This window comes from Scomber scombrus, chromosome 12 (assembly GCF_963691925.1).
Source record: "Scomber scombrus chromosome 12, fScoSco1.1, whole genome shotgun sequence".
NCBI classification, from domain to species: domain Eukaryota; kingdom Metazoa; phylum Chordata; class Actinopteri; order Scombriformes; family Scombridae; genus Scomber; species Scomber scombrus.
Genome location: NC_084981.1, coordinates 21409335 through 21432308, shown reverse-complemented (window position 1 = coordinate 21432308; position 22974 = coordinate 21409335). Strand labels below are relative to the sequence as shown.

The following is a 22974-nucleotide window of genomic DNA, read 5'->3' as shown; positions in this document are numbered from 1 at the left end:
ACCAGGACAGTATATTTTGTACACATAGTAATTAGTTAAAATGCATCCTGCTTGGCTCTGCAAAACAAAACAACCTACCAACTGACCCATTAAGTTCCCGTCAACTTAGTGTAGCTGTAAAGTTTTCATACACACAAATCTGAAGTCCAGATAGTTTTTATAAAATGTGTTTTTTTTATTAAACAGCATGCATAATAACAATATTACATAGAAACTGGTGCATCATGATTGCTTAGAGTGAAGACTGCAGACTGGTTTGAAGGTAAATAGTGCATTCCTCGTAGAAAGCGACACTGTTCTCTTGGCCCCCTTTTTTTTTTTATAAACACATGACGCTGCGTTCATCTTGACAACTTCCACAGCGCTCTGATGAGCTGCTACAGTGTTACCAGCTTATAACAATGTACCGGCTGACTCTTCCCTCTGGGAGTGCTAAAGACGGTAGAAAACAAGACTGTAGACTTGTGCTAGTTAATGTTACCATCGCTCGAGATAAGACTCTCCCCATCAAGTCTGAACTCATCATTCATTGATAGCCAGTCGTGCCTCACATCAAGTCTGTGTTTCACCACATTGCCCCATTCATGATCTTTTGACAGCTGTCTATAGAGAAACAGATTCGCTCCTTCAGTCACTATCCTCTAACAGCCACCGGTTTACTCTATACTGAGCGGGAAAATGACATTTCAGACACTAAAGAATCCGGATTTTGTTCCATTACTGGCAGGTGTAGTGTTGCATAATAGTGATTTTTCTCATCTAGTGAAAGGTCATTTGTTGCATTATGAGATTTTTGCATGAGTAGTTAGTGCTGGGAAGGCAATTTTTGTTTCACTGTGCAGATGTTTGAAGTCTCCACATGGTGTAAAAATTAAACACTTTAATTCTGAACACTCAAATGGGACAAAAAAAAAATTGAATTGTGGACACCGTTAAAGTGAATCTGCATGCGCTTTCCAGTTTCTTCAACAGTTTCTGAACTTGCTCGTCTTATAAAATACCTGACTGATCACTCACAGTGTGAAAATGCAACATACTGGTCCACTGAAAATACACAAATACACTCTTTTCCATCTGTAGACACCAAAGAAAAGTTAAGACTGGACGAAGGAAGATCTCATACTTTTGATGTGCCCTGATCGGAGTTTATGAAAGTGAATAATCAGGCTGAAAGACGCAGTGTAAAGGAAGCCATGTGTTTGATTACCGGAATAAAAGAGACGAGATATAAATAAGAATATTGCAGGTGAGGGGCAGCAGAAGTTATTTCTTGATTACTTCCTCCTTTAGCTTGTCAGCCAGATGTTTTCTCTTCTGTAGTTTCTTTTTCTCCTCTGCTGAAATCTCCTGTTTGAAGAGAGCAGACCAGGAAGTGGAGTAAACAATCTGATAGATAATAACATAATAAAGACCACCAGTGTCAGACAAAATGTTGAAGGAAGGAGTGAAAAAGCAACTTCTAAAATACCACCAAGCACATTTCTACACATCAGCAGCTAGCTGATATTGGTTGGAAATGGCTCAGGTTTTTTCCCACATTTATCAAACTGGTATCGAATATTTACATTTTTTCTTTGTGATTTAAATTAAAAAAGAAATTAAGACCTTATTCGCTTTGTGGCATTTAGAAGCAATTAACTAGAGTAACAGTCTAATCAGCAACAGAACTGCACACCAAAACCAGAGCGACACACTGAGCGTTGAATGAGTACACGTGTTCACATCAGGCAAAAGGCAGCTGATGTATCACCTTCTGTTTGGAGGAGTTAGCAGAGTGTTGTGCTGGAGGAGGAGCAGGAGCAGCAGCAGGAGGAGGAGGGGAACAGGCCCCATTCCTCTGTGACTGCCCCACTGCCTCCTGACAGGCCAGACCAGGTCAGATACAGGCAGAAGGAAATGAAGAACAAGAACCCAATAAATAAGTCACCAGGATGATTTGAAAACACGAGAAAGAGAAGCAAAGGAAATGCTGAAGGAAAAATGGAGCATTAAAAAAAAGCAGAAGAAATCAAGAATGTAAAAGTAATGATATTAAGTCTATTAACTTTAATGGCCCAACATGAGAAAAGAGTGAAAAATTGAAGCAGGAACAGGCTGCATTTACCTGGGTGGTGGTGGGTGCTGGTGTGGGGGTAGTGGGTGCCTCCTCTGTGATGGTCTGCTTTGTTTTCTGCTGTTCTTTCTTCAGTGCATGCAGCTTGTCTCGCTGCTGACGCAGATATGCTGCCCTCTGCTGGAGCTGCTCCTGCTGTGACGCTGACAGCTCCTAGAGGAGGAGAAGAAGGAGGTTAACATGAAACACATCCGAATATCATACATTTAGCCAGTTAACTATTTTACAAAAAATGCAAATATAAAAATCCAAGTGTGGTGAAGTTTCCATCAAGCTAACTGTTTATGTTTTTTTTATGTGATGTTGGAGCCTTGACAGAGAAGACAAAGACAGAATCAGACTGTCAACACTTAAATACATGCATTTCAAAGTTGTTAGTAGCACTATTAAACAGTTCTTTAAAAGATATGAATATATCGAGTGATTTATGCTACACAAGTGATTTCATTGTCCTTTAATGTGTGTGTATAATTATTTGTCTATTCAAAACGCAAAAACAAAATGGAGCAAAATTCATGTCGGTCATGGACAGCATCAGTCATCAGTTGCAAACATCTGTGCAGGTGATGGTTGTGCATTTAGTGTCTAATTTAAACCCCTTACTGGGAGCATCAGGTTTAACCTACTTCATGCAGCATGAGCAAAATATATGAAGGATACTGTATGTCTATACAGTAGAAGGTGCTCTCAGGTACACAGACTCACAGTGTATGGTTTGGAGAAGCCGGCCTCCCTGTGTGCCTCCTCCAGCCAGGCTTCGGCTGCAGTCTGGCTGCTGCTCTGCTCCTTGGTGTCAGGACTGAGGATGACGGTGGGTTCAGCAGACTTTACTGAACCTCTGACTGCAGGGAGGACTCTGGACTCCAAACTCTTACTGCCACAATCTGCACACACATGTTTCAAATGGTTTGATTATTACCGGTTTTCACACATATGTTGTTAGTAATAAATTCTGAAAATGCTGGAATACGTAGTTTCCGATGGGGAGATTTAATAAAACAAAAAGAGGTTTTGTGGTATATGTAGCTGTTACCTGGCTTAGACGAGGTAGCTCCTTTTTTCTCAACTCCTCCTCCCGTGGCAGACTTCTTGCTCTCCTCTTTTTTGGCAGGTTTGCTGTTGACCTGGAGGTAGAGGCCAACAGACGTTACAAAAACATTGCATCACTTCAGCCCACTAGTGCTGCATGCTACTGCTGGAAATGAAGAGGCTACGACGACATTCACAGTCCTCTGTTTGCGGACTTTTTATTTCTGGCTACTAAAACCATAACAACAACATGCGTCTTGCCAGGATTGATCAAAACAGAGGATACTGACCAACAACTGCCTCTAAATCTCTGAAAACTGTTTCACATCAAATTGTTAATCTGTACAACAAAAGAAATAGCTTCTGATACTACAAGAACAAACACATTTACAGACTTTAAAGATACATAGCTACTACATGGCCAAACTACCGCAAATGCTATAAAACTGTAAAGCTACTGTCTGCTCACAGGATGCACTGATACTTCGTTTTTTGAATTCAGTAAATTGAATTACTAGCTAATTGTTTTGGTAGAAAAAGAATATCCCTCATGCTAATCTGTTGCTTCCTGCAGGTTTATTTATATAGCGCCAAATTAAAACAAAAGTAATCTCAAACCACTTTACACGCAGAGCAGGTCTAGACCATACTCTTTAATTTAATTTAAAGAAGCCCAACATTCCCACATGAGCAAACACTTGATGACAGCGACAAAGAAAAACTCCCTTTTAACGAGAAGAAACCTCAAGCAGAACCGGGCTCGAGGTGGGCGGCCATCTGCCTCGACCGGTTGGGGTTGAGGGAGAGAGTAATAGTAGATGGTAGTGCCTTAACCGTATATGTGTTGCAGGCCACTAGGGCCAATTCCATCCTTGTCAAGGGGAGTGCTAACCTTCTCTCCTTTCATACAACACGGGAGAGAGTAATAGTATATAGTTTTGACATTTATTCAGTTAAATATTCATTCTACTTTTTTTCATTCTGGGTTAGCCATTAGAGATACTGTTGACGGGGTATTAATGCATCCTTAGGTCCTACTGTGGTGTACATACAGTAGCGTGGAAGGTTAAATTACCAGCTTCGATTCAGCAGCAGTGTTTCTGTTCACTGGTGGGGCGTGGTGACCATTACTGCTGCTTTTGTCAACATCCCCCCCAGCTTTGGTCTTAGCATGGAATAAATTGCACAATTGGACACGTTGGAAACAGCGTCACATTTTTTTTTAAAGAAGGCAAAATGTGGCTTTAGGGGTAAAGAGGATGATTCGTGCTGTCGATAATATCATGGGTCATGAGAAGGCTCACAGAGTTCAGGTGAGGTTCAACAGTTATATTCCACAGGTCTTACATAACACATGATGCCGTACCTTGGTGCTGTTGCTTTGTTGGCTGGGAGCGGTGGTGGCGTTATGGGCGTCATCGCTCTTTGTCACTGGCTTATCCGAGCAGCTGCTGGAGGTGGAACCGTGCTCTTCTTCTAACAGCAGCCTCCTGGACATTTCTTCATCATACTCCTCTTTTGACTTTCTGAGGACAAAGTAGGGGACAAAAATAAAATGTTTAGTTTATTTCATGAATTAAGCGAAAATGTTTTCATTCACAAATCCTGACATTTCTGCATTATTCCTGCTGTAAAACATTCAGGTACCAATTTGGACTGTTCATGTGGCCTTTGGTTAATGGCACAAACTGATTAGACAGTAAAATAAGACCACAACTTCAGGGATTTTCACATGGGCATCACCTGGGCACCACACACACAGATCCCTTAATACTTAAATTGCCTTAGTGGAGACTTCCACAGAGGATTGACCAGTTGGTAAAGAGAGACAGAGATTGATTATGTAAAAGAGCAAGAAAAAGACAGCGCTGTATTTCACTTTTCTAAATAAAATAAAAATGTTTTAAAAAAAAGCTGTATGTGATCAACATGTCATAACAATGATGAAGCGGATAAAAACATTGAACATGGATTATGCCAAAATAAAAATAAAAATGAAATGTATTTTCATAGGTGATCATAATTAATAAACTGGAAACATATTTTCCTCCTAAAAAGATCTTGCAGAAGAGTGATATCGTATAAATGTATCGCTTGGAATTGTTCCAACAAATGTTTAATTGTTATTTAATGACTGATGTTAATTTGATGTCCTGCCAAGAGCGTAAACTATAGCCCTTTACTGTCAGTATAGCTCCTTTTAAGAGTTGTAAATCCAGTTGTTAATGTGACTGTGCCATGTCGGAAATCCTATAAAATAATAATAAAATATATTTTACAGCATCTATTAGGACACAATAAATCCAGATTTTGTTTGTTACTACGTACGACTATACACTTTGATACTCTCATAACAATGTTTACAGCAGAGTTTACAGCACTTGAGGAAAGTATTTCTACAAACGTTTTATATATATTATTTAAGTATAAATATTATAAGTATAAAATGTTTTTATTGAGCGGTATATATTTTTTCTTCAACTATTTTTATGGATTTTTCCTGTAGTTCCATGCATTCATTTGCAGCATATATTGAAAATAAAAATATTCATAAGGATAGGGCAGCTGCATCATTCAAATGATTATAATTGTATGCGGTATATATTTAATACATCTCTTTTTCGTCTATTTGGCATGAAAAATCAACACTTAAAGGGGACCTATTATGCTAATTTTCAGCTTTATATTTTTATTTTTGGACACCACTAGAGTAACTTTGCATGATTCATGGTTAAAAAAAACCTCCATATTTTCAGCCTTTGTCTCTTAAGAGGCAGTTTAAGCTCCTCTCTCTTTGAGGTCTTCCTTCTGATGAGCCCACTCTCTCCTGATTGCCCAGCTTTCCTGACGCCATATCAGACATTCAATAATTCAATAAACATTGCTTGCTTTACTGTTTCATATATCAAAAGCTTAATAGGAGACTTTAATTGTGAAGAATCTGCAGGAAATTAAATGTGTTTGCAGCACTAAAAAAGAAAATGGAGACATTTGGAGCTTTTTGTTCAGGGCATAAGTTAGAAAGAGCGGCACACCTCCAACAGGTAAATAACTTAATTTACTTTCCCCTGCTGTGTAATGACAAAACACTCACAGCATTCCAGCTCGATTCGAGTCATGGCTTGGTAGGACTACCCCCAAAACAATAGAAAAATGTCATAATGTTAGCGAGCGGAGTGGTGAACTCACGCGCTGTGCATGGAGCAGATGACCGTATAAAGAAATCCGTCATGAGCCGACATCAGCTCAGGCTGAAAGTAGAAAAAAATGTTGGAAACCGAGTGTTCAGAGCAAGCTGAAACCGCTCAGTGATTATTTCTACATACATTTACCTTATTGACACTTTGGCCACCTTTAATATGAATATCTGACATTTTATGACTAAAAATAAGGGAAAGCATAACCCTTCCCCTTTAAGAGTCTTGAAACCTGCTTGAGATAGGTCAACCAAATCCATCACAGTGAACATGAAGCTGAATTTTTTTATTGTATTCTTTTGTCAAAAGTAACAGTGTTTTAATCAGTGTTGTAATCATCTCAGAGTATCTGGAGTCTCTCCAATTAGATTTTGAGAGGACAATCAAATGAACTGAAACCAGTGGCGGTCTGGACTGGAGGATATTCAGCAGTGATGATAAGTAGCCAAGGCACCCAGGGAAGACAAAGGGGATAAAAATACAACTTTTCTCAGTTGCTTGTTTAGTGTCAATCCCTACAACCTAAATTAGCTGGACCCTAAGGAGCTTAGCTGCTGTCCCATTAGACACAGTGTGATCTTCTGGGCCACGCTGCCACTAGTGAAATCCCATTAGAGAGCAGGGGCAGGATCTAACTGGGCACATACAGGCGATGCTCAGATAAAGAAAATGTGGAAATATCAGTACACTTTATTATACATTGTGTTTTTGTGTTTGAGAGAGACAAAGATCAAGTGGCTTACTTGAGAACTTCCTGCAGGATTTTCATTTCTTGCTGCTGCAACTCTGTCATCACGTCCACACCATCAGTCAGGCACTCTGGGAGGGCACCTACACACACACACACACACATACACATACACACACACACACACACACACACACACACACACACACACACACACACACACACACACACACACACACACACACACACACACACACACACACACACACACACACACACACACACACACACACACACACACACACACACACAGGCAAGTTATTTGCATTATATCAGTAACGTTTGTCTGTCTGTAAGTCTGTCTTTGGGTGTAAATCCAGCCTACCATTCCTCTCCTTGATGACCCTGAGGGCTTGGAGCTGCAGCTCCATGTTCTTCTGGACCATCAGTGAGCGAAACATCTGGAAATCATCTGTGGCCAGAATTGGCTGGAACACTGTCTGAATAACAAAAAAATGCAACTGCTGAAAACTATGAAAATTCACTGAACCCACAAAATGATGATGAATCAGTGGCATTAAGATTTGGATGAGATGAAGTGTAAGTGACTGTGGAGAATGGGTCAGGACACACAGCTATATAAACACAGGATAAACTAGTGCTGAAGCTAGAAATGAATGGCGTCATTGTATTAATTTGATTAATATAAAAACAATGTGCTTTCTTTGATGCCGGTCATCATGCAGCATGTTAAGACGTGTCTATTTAAAAATTTGAAATTCATTGCCATCATACTGACATTAACACCTAAAACGTACCTTTGCATGGCTAAACTTCTGCCACATCAAGCTCATTGCGGTCTAAGTAAAAAGTCACGGAAAAATAATAGAGATGTTGTCCACATAGTCCGCTGTTTGACTGACCGTGAGTTTGAAAATAGGAGTTTGGTTTAGTACGAACACAAATGTAATTTTACTGATTGAAAGTGTTGCAGCAGTCGTCTGTCTCCGCCGGCTTGAACGGACACTTCATGTCTGTCACATGAAATTAGCAATCGATTCCTACACCACAAGGTTGAGATACTTAATATTTTTTGTTCCCATCAAGGTTTTCTTGATGGGTCCTGTAAGTTCCCAACAGATGAGAGCAGGATGTACCTCTTTCATGGTAGTCACTCAAGTCAAGTCCCTAAAAAAATTAAGCTATGTTAGAGAACAAAGTGGTACTTACAGTAGGCCTAATCTTTCACATGAGCTTCCTGCCTGTAGTCAAAGGTCTTTCCCTGATCTAGGCTAATGCTACATAAATCTTCCTGACCAACATTCAATGTACAATGCTGTAAGTTCAGCTGGGTCATCAGCTTCTCTCTTTCTCCTCCTCGCTGTCTGGCTTTTCTATTAGACAGTCTTTCTTATCCCATCCTGCTTCTGCTTGTCTCTCCGTCTCTGTCTGAGCCTTTAACCTACGATATATATCCTGTCTCTCTGAGTAACTTTATCTTTAATAAATCTGGCTAACAGCGCAAACTGATTATACAGTGGGCCAGTTTTTTTTGCTCCATTTTTTACTATTAGGATAATTATGTTAAAAACTTCTCTTAATCATCACAAAACTTGTTTAGTTAGTCTGTGCAGAGAACACAAACAAAAACCAACAATCTTTCACACAAGTGAACCCAAAACACAGCTTAAACACATCTACAGTCAATCCATGAAAAGACAGTGTTTATATTGTTTTCTATGCCTCTATAAGACTGTTTTCTATTTTTATACTCCTGCACTTTCTATTTCAGAACATCTGCTACAGTTAATCTTTGTATTAGAGGAATTTGACCTGCTTTACAAACATTAACTATTTATCTCAGTCGTAATTAATGAGATCCAATCCTCCCGAGGAACACTTTCTGCCAATTCGGCACAGCCACATTGATCAGTGCCAAGGGAAATCTAAGGATAGAGTGTAAAAATAGAGTTGTAGACTGTGACTAATATTATCCTGAAATTCTAATTTATCCATTAAATAATCTTTTACTGTTACAGCTTGGTATACAAATACATAAAAAGCATTACCAACAGGAATATATCATGTCCTGTTTCAGGTACAGCTATGGAGAGATTCCTGATATCCAGCATGTGTACTTGGCCAGGGCAAAGTATTAAAAACTTCTAATTAACTTAGTTTAATTTACTTTACATTCAGGACACGGTTTGGCTAGCTCACTGCAGCCACAAAAAGCTATTACAGTTAAATAGGGCAAATCTAAATTTAGATTAGGATAAAGGATAAAAATATTTACATGATTGCAGATTGTGTCACAGACTGGATTTTTATTTTGCTGAGTCGTAAGGATAATAAACATCTGCCTTGGAGAAAGAGAAACAGACCAGCTGCAGTATGTTTGGAACAAGCAGTGTATGTGGGTTTGTTGTAAGCAAATCCTATCCTTGACTCTCCATTTGGGTTAACTGGCAGGCTGACAGTATTGTGCAAACGGGGAGCTAAACGTACCTGCAGAGTTTTGGACTTGGCAAAAGGAGAAGAGCACGCATCCAAAAACTGCTGCTCGTTGATGCCAACCTCCTGCATGTAATTCTCTAGGAGCTTCTCCACCTACAAAAAGCAAAGCAGCTTACATGGAGCTAATGTGATGAATCAGCAACATGAAACTTACTGTAACGAGTCATGACGAGGCAAAAATGTGAAAAGTAGGACAGTTTGGAAAAATGTACATGTGTCAGTTTACATGTTTCATACTTGTGTACTTACCAATTTCTTATACTGGTGGTGGATTTCTGTGTACGATAACTTATTTTCATCTTCGTCATCAAAAACTGAAAGTAATAAAAACATAAATAAGTTAAGACTTTATTGATCCCCAAAGGGAAAATTCACATTACAGCGGTGCAGGAAACAAGGAAATAATTAAAATGGAAAGGAATTAAATCTATACACATAATATACATTACAATACTAGGCTACATGACCTGATTTGTGCATTGTTAAATAGTAAAGTTGTGCAAAAGTTTGCAGAAGTAATGGCTCTGGTAGATGTAGCTGTACGTATATGTGAATGTTTAATGGTAGTAAGTCAGCATTTAGACTTAGAGGGCACAAAGAAGACATTTAAACACATCCCACACTATCTTTTCTTCTGTAAAATAACTGCTGGGTTAATATAACTATATATCTTTGAGTGCCTGGCTAGCAAACTTTATCTTCACCTGTTTGTGGCTTAATATCGTGCCAAATGTTACAAATCCTACTTAACTTGCAAACAGGATATGTTTGGAGTTACGTGCAGCATTATCAGGCGAGAAAACTACCAAAGTTTACCAATAAACGTCAAGAAAAACATCGCAGACACAAGTTAGCTTTAGCTTAACTTAGCTCCTGGTTGACTCAGGGGGGAAAGGCTTCACTGTGCAGCCCGGAGAAGGGGTGAACATGTCGGTCTGCTTTTTACCTACCCGTGCATTTGTTTTCCAGAAAGTCCGTGACAGGAATGAGCCATTCGGGACTCCCCAGGTAGCCCACAATGCTCTCCACAACCCACTCACTGTCATCCTCTGCCATGTTAGCTACAGCTACAGCTGCTGGGTAACGTTATCAACAACAACAGCCCCCCGTCCTGCTCCGGCTACTGCACGAACACACACGCCCGAACAGCTGGGGGAAATACATCTGGTTTATTGTCCCTCCATAAAACTAGTTGGTCCCCATTGCATTGGCTGCGGTGGCTGTGTTTTCCCCCTCCTGATGGGACGGGACGGTCTCCGGGGAGGACTGCACTGCGCACTCATGAATTTGCAGCTGAGAGTGGTGACGCTTAATAGGTTGCCAAGGGTAACCGTTACGTCAGTGGGCCAGTCCACACAGGTAAGCGGAAGAGTCCATCTGCTGCATACCTGCTGCACCACATGACACCAACACTTTACTACACAGTGTCCAACCCTAACCAAGTGGGTGTGTCATGTGTACTGTCCGCCAGTGGGCAGATAGAGCTACTTGTAAACAGTAGTTAAGTAACGCCAGTTCTGAGTAATGCATAGCCCTCTAAGATGAGATGAGATAAGATCACACACACACACACACACACACACACACACACACACACACACACACACACACACACACACACACACACACACACACACACACACACACACACACACACACACATCCCTTGGGAGAAATACAAATGGACAGAGCAATATAGTGGGTGAAAATGATATAGATTAAATTAAATTAAAAACTAGCGTATACAGTAAACAAATCTGTGTAAATACTTTTGCAATTTATACATGTGCAATATGCAGAAGTTCCTGTGCAATGTACAAAGTAGATAGATAGATAAATAGATAGATAGATAGATAGATAGATAGATTGATAGATAGATAGATAGATAGATAGATAGATAGATAGATAGATAGATAGATAGATAGATAGATAGATAGATTTTATTCGTCCCAATAAGGGAAATTCATGTATACAATAGCTCATACACGTATAAACACATAGCTATACATAAATAAATAAGATCAAATGAAAATAATATACACAAAAAACCTAAAACTTAAAAAACGAAGCAAAATATGTAAGAAAATTATGTTAAGAGGAGTCTAGATTGTTCAGAAATATTGCAGTGCCCCATCACTTTCTTATGATTTACACAGTAAGGACAGCATCAGTCTTTTTAGTAAGAGTGGGTGGTACTGGGAGTTGTTGTGTTAAACATTCTGATGGATGAAGGAGCCACCCCAAGCACATTAAGGAAACAGTGTGTTTACAAACACCAACAGATAAACCCTGCATGATATACCTTTAAAGATTAAACTGGTGGTTTCCAACCTTTTTGACTGTTGACATCTTGCAAGAAGCAGTAGTCAGGGTCACATTTCAGATGTCTATGAGTTGTTAACAACTCCACCAAATAAGGATGTTTCCCTGTAAAGTTGTCACATGATTTAATTTCAATAAATGTTCAAATAATCCAATATTTCACCAAAGATCAAAGATTACAGAAAAGGTCCAAAACCTAAAAAATAGGTTTGTGTATCAGAACTTTGTTTATTCTTCATATATTGTGTCAAATATAATAATATATCAGAAGAATGTACATTTTGCTGCTAATTCTTATGTTCTTTTACTTAAGTAGGGTTTTTTCATGCTGGACTTTCACTGTGTTTGTGTGTGTGTGTGTGTGTGTGTGTGTGTGTGTGTGTGTGTGTGTGTGTGTGTGTGTGTGTGTGTGTGTGTGTGTGTGTGTGTGTGTGTGTGTGTGTGTGTAGAAGTTCAAGAGAGACCAACTGTATTTTCGGCAATATAAAACATTCATATTCTCATCATGTTTGTATGTGAGGTTGTGATTATTGCCACTTTAACTACAGTGAAGTGATTAGTCTAGTGCTCTGAATCCAGTGAATATTGTGGCCACTTATTCTGTCTACAGTCTGCCAACATGTCCTTGTAATGACCTGAGCATAACACTTGTTTATTCAGGCTACATATAGGACCTGATCGGCAGCCACAGTGAAGTGATATACTGAGGATTAACTGGTGGGGTAAGCCACCTTACTTTAATTAACAGCTTTTGTGTAAAGAAAAGACAAGTCACTTAAACCTAAACACACACATATACACACAAGACACCAGTACTAAGAGGTATACATCTTTTTTATTAAGAGTAAAAATTTAGCAATCAGATAATTCAGTAGTGTGCATTAACAAGGATATTCTAATAAATATACATTCTTACTTTATTTTTTTTAAAGGTATATAAGATTGAATTATCATCTCTAGAAAGGCTCATATATCTACTGTGCACAGTTCATAAAGGCAAGGCATGCAAGCAGCAGTCATGCCAAAAACAGAATAAAGGTAGGCGACATTTAAAAGCTTTTACAGTGAGAAGTTGAATTAAACCAGTCAGTAATAGAGCGTCAGTCTGTTTAACTTTACCTCGAAACCATCACATTTTTATTCTGACTCTTAAAAAAGTGTATTTTGCACTATTCAGTGAAATCCCTTCCATTACTCTGATTACAGTCACTTTTTTCTTTTTTTTTCTTGCTGGGATTTTGTAATTTGCATGTAGCAGATTGTAAACTGTTGTTGATTTCAAACCTTGGCATCTGTGTTCTCTGTTTACGCAGCTACAATAAGTCACTATTGAAAATATTATGTTAAAGGTATAGTCCTGGTCCCTGCTTACTGGAAAATAGTAACTTTTCATGTTTTTCGTGATTTAAAATAGTTTGAAAACAATTTTAAAAAGTAATGTACATAAAGACCTAAAGGGTACAATAGCAGCAATCCTGCCCCCTATGTGACAATCATAGATAATGGCAGCGTAAACTGGTGAATCTGACTGCAGACCAGCTGTCAGGTTACCAGCTATGTAGCGTGGTGATTTATGGCTTTACAAGAAAAAAATGTGACATTATTATTGATATAATACTCCTCAAGTTCTACACAATCAGGATGGAGTAACTGTTCTACATACACAAGAAACAACTGACTGTGGTTGATTCATATTTAGTGTTAGTGTTTGTTTGTTTGTGTTTGTTAGTTTTCTGGGTGAATTAATGGTAATGTTAGGGTACTCTTACAGCAACAAGCTAGTATTTTTACATGTTAGAATGAAACATGTTAACTTTGACATTTACTATACTTTTTTCGTGTAACTACTTTATGTTTTATATTGTGTCTTAATTTCTGTAACATGATTTTGTACACCGATGTGGCTACAGTATGTGTTTTCAACAATAGATCGATTGATCAATTCATGAAGAAATATCCATCAACATCATTTCAGCTCAAAGCTTTTGCAGGAAATGCACCTTCACTCCCATATCACTGCCTTTTAAACATTTTATATGAACTGTGGTTGTGAACCAAGTCACATACTTGATCAAGGATGATTTTTTTTTTAAAGGAAAAAAAAGATTAAATCATATTGCAGCAGATGAAGTGAAAATAGATGTTATTTCTCATTGCATCCTCCAGGTGGCACAATTTATCCACCATGACCAGTCTACAGACAAATGTTTGTTCTTCCATTGGAATCAGTGGTTTGGCTGCATGTCTGTCCTTATAATGAATATTATTATTATAATAATGAGAGAAGTGAGTCTGTATAGTGGTTTACATTTGACCTGTAGCACAAACAGAGCAAGCACAAACAACATACTGATGTTATCTGCCAAAAATATGTGATATTTTACCCAAATGAATGTCTGATTCTCTCTGATTAAAGCTGAACATACTCTGTATGACAACACTAGCTCAAATTTATAAGCAAAAATAAATTATTCAAATTATGACTGATTATGCCTGTTCTTCTCTCACATTAAAGCACTGACCACGACACCCTGCAAATTGTTTGCTCTCTCTGGAAATGTTTCCTTGATTAACAGCTTAGGAAGGTTCAACACGTCTCTACATTGTTGCTAGTAGTTGCACTCACAGAAAAGGTCTTAAACTGACATGCAATCATTCAAAATGTAAATTAAGGTTGCGACAAGCTTTCAGTAAAGGGTAAATTAGTTGCTCTTTAACTAATAATCATGTATTTTTATGTATCCATCCACATAGTAAAGGCAATATATATTCAGTCACAAGCATGACATTACAGTCCACCATGTCCTTGAGGTTAAACAGCAGCAATTGCAACTGTCAAGCCCTGTTAAAAATTCATTGTATTGATTTGGCTGACAGCAGAGACCCCTCTTGTTCCTTCTTCTAACTGCTCCTTCAGTATTTGTTCAATAAGTCACAACATTGTGTTTGTAAGGATACTACAGATATCCCATCAATTCCTCTTTTTTCCCTTGGATTTGTATATGGGAACTGGAATGATTATCTATAAACACCCTCTCAGATCGCTATCCCTTCTCACACCAGGGAAAAAAATTATTGTCCCTGCCTTCGACTTAAGTAATGGATGCTGTATTTTTTCATTGATGGCGATTTATTGAAAATTCTTGGTCACAGGTCTTTTGGTGTTATGTAATAAACAGTAGAATAAGTTCATCACCTCATTCAGGAATCAAATATGGTGTGAAATAAAACATTTTGATGTTCACAATCCCGCTGTGGAGACACATCTGACGTATTGAGTCCTGGATTATGTAACCGCTCTCTGTACAGTGTTTAGTGCTTGTGGTATTTAGGTTAAAAACATGTTAAACATGGTTTAATCAATCCCCTCAGGCTCCAGCAAGACATTTTGTGAATGTCAATGAAATCACTCTTTATGACTCATCCACTGAAATGTTAAAAAAATCCATTAGTGGGATCTGGTAAATATAAATTATAAATGTGTTTAAAACCTAAATATTTCAACATGTTTCAAAAGAACACTTGTTCTGCTTTTTTCTTTGCTTATAGTGACAGTTAAATAGCAGCGCCACATGGCTTTCTCTGTTTCTATTAAGCTCATTTGAACGGATATCACTGTTAGCATTAACTTGATGATTTCTGTTTGATTTGGTCTGGGATGAACATTTGAAGTTGCTGGTTGTCACGCTTGTAGTTTTAAATGTTATTTGAATGCAAAGCACTCAGAATACTGCTGAAGATGCAGAAAACTATTTACATGAGGCCCAAGTATCCTCAAACAATCTGAGTACAGAAGTAATAAATTCATAACATGTACTTTAAATACAGTTTTGTGGTAAATCGTCCACTACTTTGGAGTGTAGCTTTATAGCTACATGAATCTGGTGTAGCTACACATGTTGCACCACTTCCTTTCTCAGCAAAGACATTCAGGTGTCATTCCCGCTGTTAAAGTGTGATCGGCTGTGATTGCCACAAACAGCTTAAGTGATATACAGTATTTAGGCAATCAATAAGATTTCATCTGAAGAAAGATTAAATAAGTTGTTGTTATTTTTTCTACACAGTATATATTCATCAGTATTTCTTCCAAACCCAAATATTTTGGTGTTGTTCTTCAAGAATCCATCAAAAGTGCCAAACTGAAGAGGAGCATTCATATTCCTTCCTGAGTTCTTTTCGCATACTTTAAAATAGTCCTACCAACCAGATATTTCTTAAATCTTAAAGGTTTTTTCTTTTCTACAAAATGACAGCAACAAAATACTACAAAGATCCAGTGTTTTAGGTCCAATGTCACTGGAAGACTGCAGTTCTTCAAACTTCATTCAGTGAAAAGAAACCCATCATGGTTTGTGGTCACAGGGAACCGTTGGAGATCTCTCTGCTGCCGCTGCTCTCCGCTGACTGACCAGGTGATTCCATTGGATTGTCAGGGTAATTACCTTTGATTTGTAGCTGTCTGTTGTCAATGTGGCTCACTTTGACGTGTCCCTTCTCTTGGTAACTGTCAATGATTGGCACCACTCCATTGGTCATGCCTTGGTGACTAATTATTTCTAGTCTGTCGTCATGGTGCCTTGTTTTGACTGATTTCTGCCCGTCGTCTAGGAGATTGTTTCTCATTGGTGCAGGTCCGTTATCATGCTGGCCTGTTCTGATAGGCACTGGTCCATTGTCAAGGTGGCTGGTTTTGACTGACACCAGCCTGTTGATCTGGTGCTTGCTGCAGTTAGGTAATTTATTAGCCTGCAGGGAGTGGGTGTAACGTGAAAACCAATCCCTTTCAAACGCAGCCCGTAGCTGCTCCACCACAGTAGAGTTCCTCTCCTTGACGCCCTCTGGCTGACTGATCACAAGGCCTGCTCCTGCATTAAAGGCAAACTCATTCCCCACCCAGTCAAGGTTCCCTGCCACATCACAAAAGAAGAAACAAATGAGTGACCCGTTTTATGTCAGAAATACCTTGTAGCAGCTACAAACTGTCACAAGTTCACTTAAATAGATACTTTTTCCATGCTTTTTGTCCCGCACTCATGTGCCTGATCACTGACTTTCCTGTCTTTACAGGTCCTGCCACCCTGAACTGCCCTGTGATCACTTCATTCCTCACACCTCCTCCTCACGCAGATCATATTATCCTCATTAGTCACTCTTCATATACTGACCTAGATTCACTTACAGTTTGCCGAATTGTCCAGTGTGTAATGCTTTGCTATTCATTTAATAAAAAATCATACTTTAGAGGTACTGGAAAGGCATATTTTAAAATCTTTATCTTTTACCTTTATATCTTATCTTTCCCCTCAAAGCTCTAACTCCGTACTTAGCAGAGTTTGGTTTGATCTTTTAATCTCAAGAAAGCACATTTTCATAAACTGTGGAGCTGTTCTTTCAAATCAACTGAAAACGGGATCTTTACGAACATAAGCAGAAGCATATCATCGTCACTGTCTAATTGATGAGCCCACCTAAATAAATGGCTTTGTCCGTCACCATGAACCTGTTGTAGTTTACTCCCTGGAGACTGCCATCCCGCTGCACTCTGGGGTTGAAGAACTTCTACACACACACACACACACACACACACACACACACACACACACACACACACACACACACACACACACACACACACACACACACACACACACACACACACACACACACACACACACATAGTGGATTGGTGAACAATGATAAAGTCTATCTGCAGAGTTGAAAATAGTATGCAGTGGCCTTGTACTTACAGCTTCCAGTGAGCAGTCAGCCTGCTCCATACACAGACTCCTCAGGGACCAGATGAAGTTGAAAGTAAGTGGATGAGTCTTTTCCCAGCAACTTATCAGCAGACGGACTCGCACCTTCCTCAAAATGAGAGCCTCCCGGATAAGACCGTCGATACGAGACCAGTACCTTGGCACACATACAGATACACACAAATGTGGGCACACAGCCAGATGGCCACACACGCATACACAGAGTTGATTCAAAGCAAGGCATTGAAGCTTTTGATGATAAATTAATGTCAAATCACACAGAGGGAAATGTGATGTCGCAGAGCTAACCTGTCAGCGGTGCTGCTGACCAGGGGCAGGTAATCGATGATGGAGATATATATGAAATGGTCAGCCTCCTTGATGACCCTGGAAATGGCTTCCAGATCATTGCTACGATCTTTGGGAATGAAAACATCAGGGGAGGCCTGTCAACAGAGGAGGAAACATGGCAAACAATTAAGAAGTGATCTGTAGGGTAATGAGAGGATTACACCATTTATCGTCATCTGTGAAGAAGAATCCATTAATTAATGAGGGCCAGTGTTGTGTAAACAGATGTTTAGTACCATAATTATGTTGACTCAGAGAGGAATCATATGCAGAATTACCATCATGATTGTTAACACTATTATCATCACAACAGCCAACTCTGCTCTTATCATAATTATTGTAAATGACCATCAGGATTTAATAGCCATCCTGTGTTTTATCCGTGCATGTCTGTGAAGTGTCAGTTTTAGCTGTGAGTCTGTGCTTTTTGTGATAATTTGTGCTAATCTTGTTAAGCCAGATCAACTGTTTGCTGCTGTAGGTAAGATGACATCACCATCACTTATCTCCAGGAAGCTGATGCTGTTGAAAGACAGTGTCCTACAGAGACACTCTGTATAAAACATTTACTCTCCCACCTAGCTGTCACTTCCACTGGAGATGCTTTACTTTCTAAAAAGTTAGACATTTAGATAAGTGCAGCATATTGATAATATACTTCTTACTGCTCCTGGAACTGATAACCTTAACAATGGCTCAGCTCCATTTAAAGTCCTACACATCTACACAGGTGTTTTAATTTATTTTGCCTTATTAGACCTCTTCTAAAGACAGTGACTGTGTGTACAGATTGTGCTCAACTGACATCATGATGTGGTCGGACAGAATTCCACTTCCCATTTATTAGTGGAATGAACACATTTGCTTCCAATCGCTAATTGGCAATCTTGGGGCTCCTCAATGTCCAGCTGGTTTGAGAGAAGTGGACTGACCTCTCATTCAGTGAATTTTAAGTTGTGTCAGCAGCAGAGAAGAAGAGATGTGAAGGACAGTGGTAAAGGATAATGACAGTAAAATGTTTTTTTTTTAAAAACAACAAATTCACAGCTATGTGGACTTTTGCTGTTGTTAGCCCACTAGCCATGCTGTCTGTTGAGTTTATGTTTACAATCTGACCCAAGCAACTCCCTAGAGAACTGTTTGTACTGTAGCTATTTTATAAAAATGTATTGTTTGTCCTCTGAAGTCATTGGCATGTTACCCTTGTCTGTGATGAATGCACCAAGAAAACCCACACGATGAAAACATATGATGGGGTGACAAACGCCACAGAGCCTAATAACTGTCACTTACAGAGACGTAGGCTTGAGCCTTGGTGCTGTTGAAAGTGAGATCCAGTGGTGCATCCTTGTTGAAGAGGGCAAACAGGCGCTTGGACCAGAAAGAGGGAATGAAGTCTTTATACTGGAGCCCCCAGTAGAGACTGAACACCCTGTGGAGGTCCAAAGCCAAACAGCTGCAGTTGTACACCAACACACCCAGCTCCTTCCTCTGGGGAACAAACACACAGCAGCAAGGTCACTGACATTATTGTCAGAACTTTCACCATCAGCACTAGAAATAAGTCATGTTAACCTGCGTGTGTTTTACTCTTTCAGTAATTTATACATTCACATACACCGGGCATACACCCTCCTCGGATCTAGCCACGTTTCCTGCTAGTCTCCTCCAATTGCAGGCCTTTGCCCATCGTCACGGCAACAGCAGGGAACAAGAAGACACTACATTGGTTCCCTCTGTTCTCAATTTTTCTTGTTTGATATCTGGTGCATTTTCATTTCAAAAAGGAGCTTCTCAATTTCATGTTCTCAGCTTGTAACCTCTAAATTGCTTTTTCTGTCTCTCTACACTCCGCATGTTCATTCTCCTCCTGCCCTGCAGTGTTTACATGAGCTAAATATTCCTAATCAAGCTTAGATACCAGCTTAAGGTCGTATTTGTGACAACGTATTTTATCTCCCTCAAAACACACCAGCCTGCACTTCATAAAAGAATACAACCCAAGTTTTACCATATAAATTGTATACTTTCAGAATGAATATTATGATTTATGAAACAGTTTCCAAATAAGTTTTTTTTTGGGTGGAAGGCCTTGAGCATCTTGCAATTCATCTTTCAAGACAAGTCAAGTCAAGGACCTGGGTCTGCACATTAATGAAACATCCAAGGTACGCAGCATTGAAGGAGGAGATGAAAGACAAGCTACTTTGTATTTTGGATGCCATCCCACCTTGCATGAATCCCTACTAAAACGCCCCCACCCACTCATTTCCCAAATCTTTGAAAAAGACACTGACATGTGCAGTAACTACTACATATGTGTGCCAGTCTGAATAATGCAAACTTTAATCCACATCAATTTTGATGAACTATTCAAAGTAAATGGTAATAAATAAAACTTACAAAGTCTAATAATTTAACTTGCGATCATGATAGTAGTTGATTTCAAATTATGCAGTTTTCAAATGAAGTATCTTTTTTTGCATATGAAGGCTACTCACTTCAAATAAAATGCTGTATATTTTAGCCTAAGCCAGTAGAACGTTATCAAAGTACTTTACATCAGGGGATACAGAACTTGTTATGTAATGAAAGCTCCTGTAAATATGTAAAGCTGGATACAAAAGGATAACAGATGGTTTAAGTTGTAATTTGTACTTGCAACATGAGAGCCAAGCTACAGCCTCTGTTAATGTGTGAGTATGCATATGTTTAAATGTGTGTGAACATGATTGAGTGTGAAATATGAGTATGTCTGTGTGCTGTGATGTGTGGTGGTTTTCAGATACTGTGGCTAGAGATCTCCAGTCCATGCTGGCACTGCCGATGTAGAAGTGTCTCCTGTCGACCACCCAGAAAGAGGAGAGGAGGTGACCTTTGGTCAGCGCTGTCATATTCACATAGTGAACCTCGGCACCTAGAAATAGTGAGTGAAAGAACAGGAACAGCTATCAAAAACAGACAAAAAGCAGGGGGAAAAAGAAAGACAAAAACAAAAGAATGTGCATGCATGAAGAGGAAAACAACAACGAGCAATCAGAACTGACAGACGTAGAAAAATAAAATAAAATGCAAAGCAAATTATGCAGGAGATTTAAAGAACTGAACAGGACAAAGAGGCAGAAAGCAGCCAACAGACTAAACAGACAGAGCTAAGCTGCAGCATGTTTGAACACAGACAGATACGCAGAATGTTTAATATAGTGAGAGGGAGAGCTGACTGTGTCTGGCGAGCATCTTGAGCTCAGTCGAGTCGAACACCCCGCTGGAGATCTTCAGCTGGATTCCTTTAGCTTTGAGCCCCTGCAGCCTGGACAGCAGAGCCTTGCCCTGAGAGAAACACACCCACAAACCACTGCTGTCACATTAAATCCCTGAGTATTAATATTGTGGCTTTTAGATTAGATTAGACAGCTTTATTAATACCCAATGTCCCCAAAATCATTCATATAAACAAGAAATAAATTACACAATTAAAGCTATTTGAGAAATTATTAGCCAATCAATCGGTTATGTGTTATTTTCTTGTTTGGATTAGGTGACACTTTTCTTTGTTCAGTTATGATCACTACCTCTGCTCATACTTGTGCTGTATATTAAGAGCAACACATAAAAAACATCAACTATATATCTTAATCACTATAATATCAACACTAAACATTTTATGGTATACCAAATCACAATGAATATAATCTATGTGCAGATATCACATGTGGAGGTAAATATTTCATGAGTTTACACTGAAGACGTCCATCATTCATTGATTACTCTTAAATGTATCAAGAGAAGCATTAGAGAAGGATTTCTAAGCTTTTAGACACCTAAGATATGAATTTGAATAATATCCACAAGATGAATATCATCTCATTCATTTTACACCAAACCTGTCAGAGGAGATTCAGTTGACATTGGTAAATTTTTGGTTTCATAACATGTAGAGATTTATAGTTATAGCTATTATAAATGACAAAAGTTTGAATAATGGGGCATTACACAGAATGTACACATCAAGTTCAGTTTCCTTATCACAGAGAGTACCATTCAGCCTGTTTTATAAAGTATTTCATGGCTATGGGTGCCCACCAGTATTTCTCACCTCTCTCTGTTTTTACAGCTTGCAGACACTTGAAACTTGTCATAGATGGGTGATCAATTAGAGGGAACAAGAAGATACTGTAAAGTTATAATGAGTCTGACAATGACAGCAGCCTCACTGTTCCCATAGTTAGTAAAGAAGAGACAGACTTTTCTTATAACTGAGGTGTTACTGCGAATCATAATGTCATAGTGTGCTCCTGTTTTCTGTTGGCCTCTCAGCAAAAGCAAAAAATGCCCAAGAACACAACCTTTTAAAGGAATATAAATATTGTATAATCCTTATGTCTCTTTGATCAAGCAAAATGTAACTGATATTCACACAAATAGACACGCACTGCACAAGTCTAAGTGCACCCAACCCTTTACAGTATGCTACAACAGTCCAGCCTTCCTCACATCCCTCCAGATGAGTTGTCTTTTTTGGCAACTACTTACAGAGAGATTGCTGCAGGCTGAAAGGCCATTAATGCTTCTCTGGCCTGAGGCCTCTGAAAGAGCTATTAGTTTCCAATCAACAGCCTCAGGCTCTGATTAGTCCTGACATACTTTATTATGTGTGTATATGTGTGTGTGTGTGTGTGTGTGTGTGTGTGTGTGTGTGTGTGTGTGTGTGTGTGTCTGTCTGTGTGTGTGTGTGTGTGTGTGTGTGTGTGTGTGTGTGTGTGTGTGTGTGTGTTTGTGTGTGTGTGTGTGTGTGTGTTTGTGTATGCACATCCTGGTCAGGCAACTGTCAATAACACACATGCAGTTCAAATCCAAAATGAATAGCTCGCTTCAAACCCTGATAACAGTCCTGACTGTCATTTTACCAGCAAGAAAACATTCTTTGAGGACAGTTATTGATTTTCTACTCTGGCAATCATTTGTGGCTGTTTTCATGCTGTTCGAATATATTTGGCC

At 39.1% G+C, this 22974-nt stretch overlaps 2 protein-coding genes and 1 non-coding gene across 3 annotated transcripts in view; all 3 read right to left on the bottom strand.

Moving 5' to 3' along the window:
* Positions 1-167: 167 nt before the first annotated feature.
* cfap36 (cilia and flagella associated protein 36) lies at positions 168-10908 on the bottom strand. Its single transcript, XM_062430292.1, has 10 exons — positions 10495-10908; positions 9794-9858; positions 9536-9637; positions 7413-7527; positions 7083-7170; positions 4509-4668; positions 3147-3237; positions 2819-2997; positions 2105-2266; positions 168-1347 (listed from the first exon to the last, which is right to left on the bottom strand). Exons 1-10 carry the CDS (start codon positions 10598-10600, stop codon positions 1264-1266), a joined length of 1152 nt encoding a protein of 383 aa, XP_062286276.1. The 5' UTR covers positions 10601-10908; the 3' UTR covers positions 168-1263.
* Positions 3946-4056, bottom strand: LOC133992376 (U6atac minor spliceosomal RNA). Its single transcript, XR_009927037.1, has one exon. It is a non-coding gene; the product is annotated as a U6atac minor spliceosomal RNA (small nuclear RNA).
* A 5263-nt stretch (positions 10909-16171) lies between the features above and the next one.
* Positions 16172-22974, bottom strand: part of LOC133991841 (inactive phospholipase D5-like) — a 59631-nt gene continuing 52828 nt past the window's right edge. The window contains exons 4-10 of the mRNA XM_062430418.1: positions 21198-21306; positions 20766-20893; positions 19270-19467; positions 17935-18071; positions 17617-17782; positions 17338-17428; positions 16172-16776 (exon numbers count right to left, since the gene is read on the bottom strand). Of these exons, the coding sequence (XP_062286402.1) occupies positions 16226-16776; positions 17338-17428; positions 17617-17782; positions 17935-18071; positions 19270-19467; positions 20766-20893; positions 21198-21306 (1380 nt within the window). The 3' untranslated portion in view covers positions 16172-16225. The remainder of the gene's footprint in view (positions 16777-17337; positions 17429-17616; positions 17783-17934; positions 18072-19269; positions 19468-20765; positions 20894-21197; positions 21307-22974) is intronic.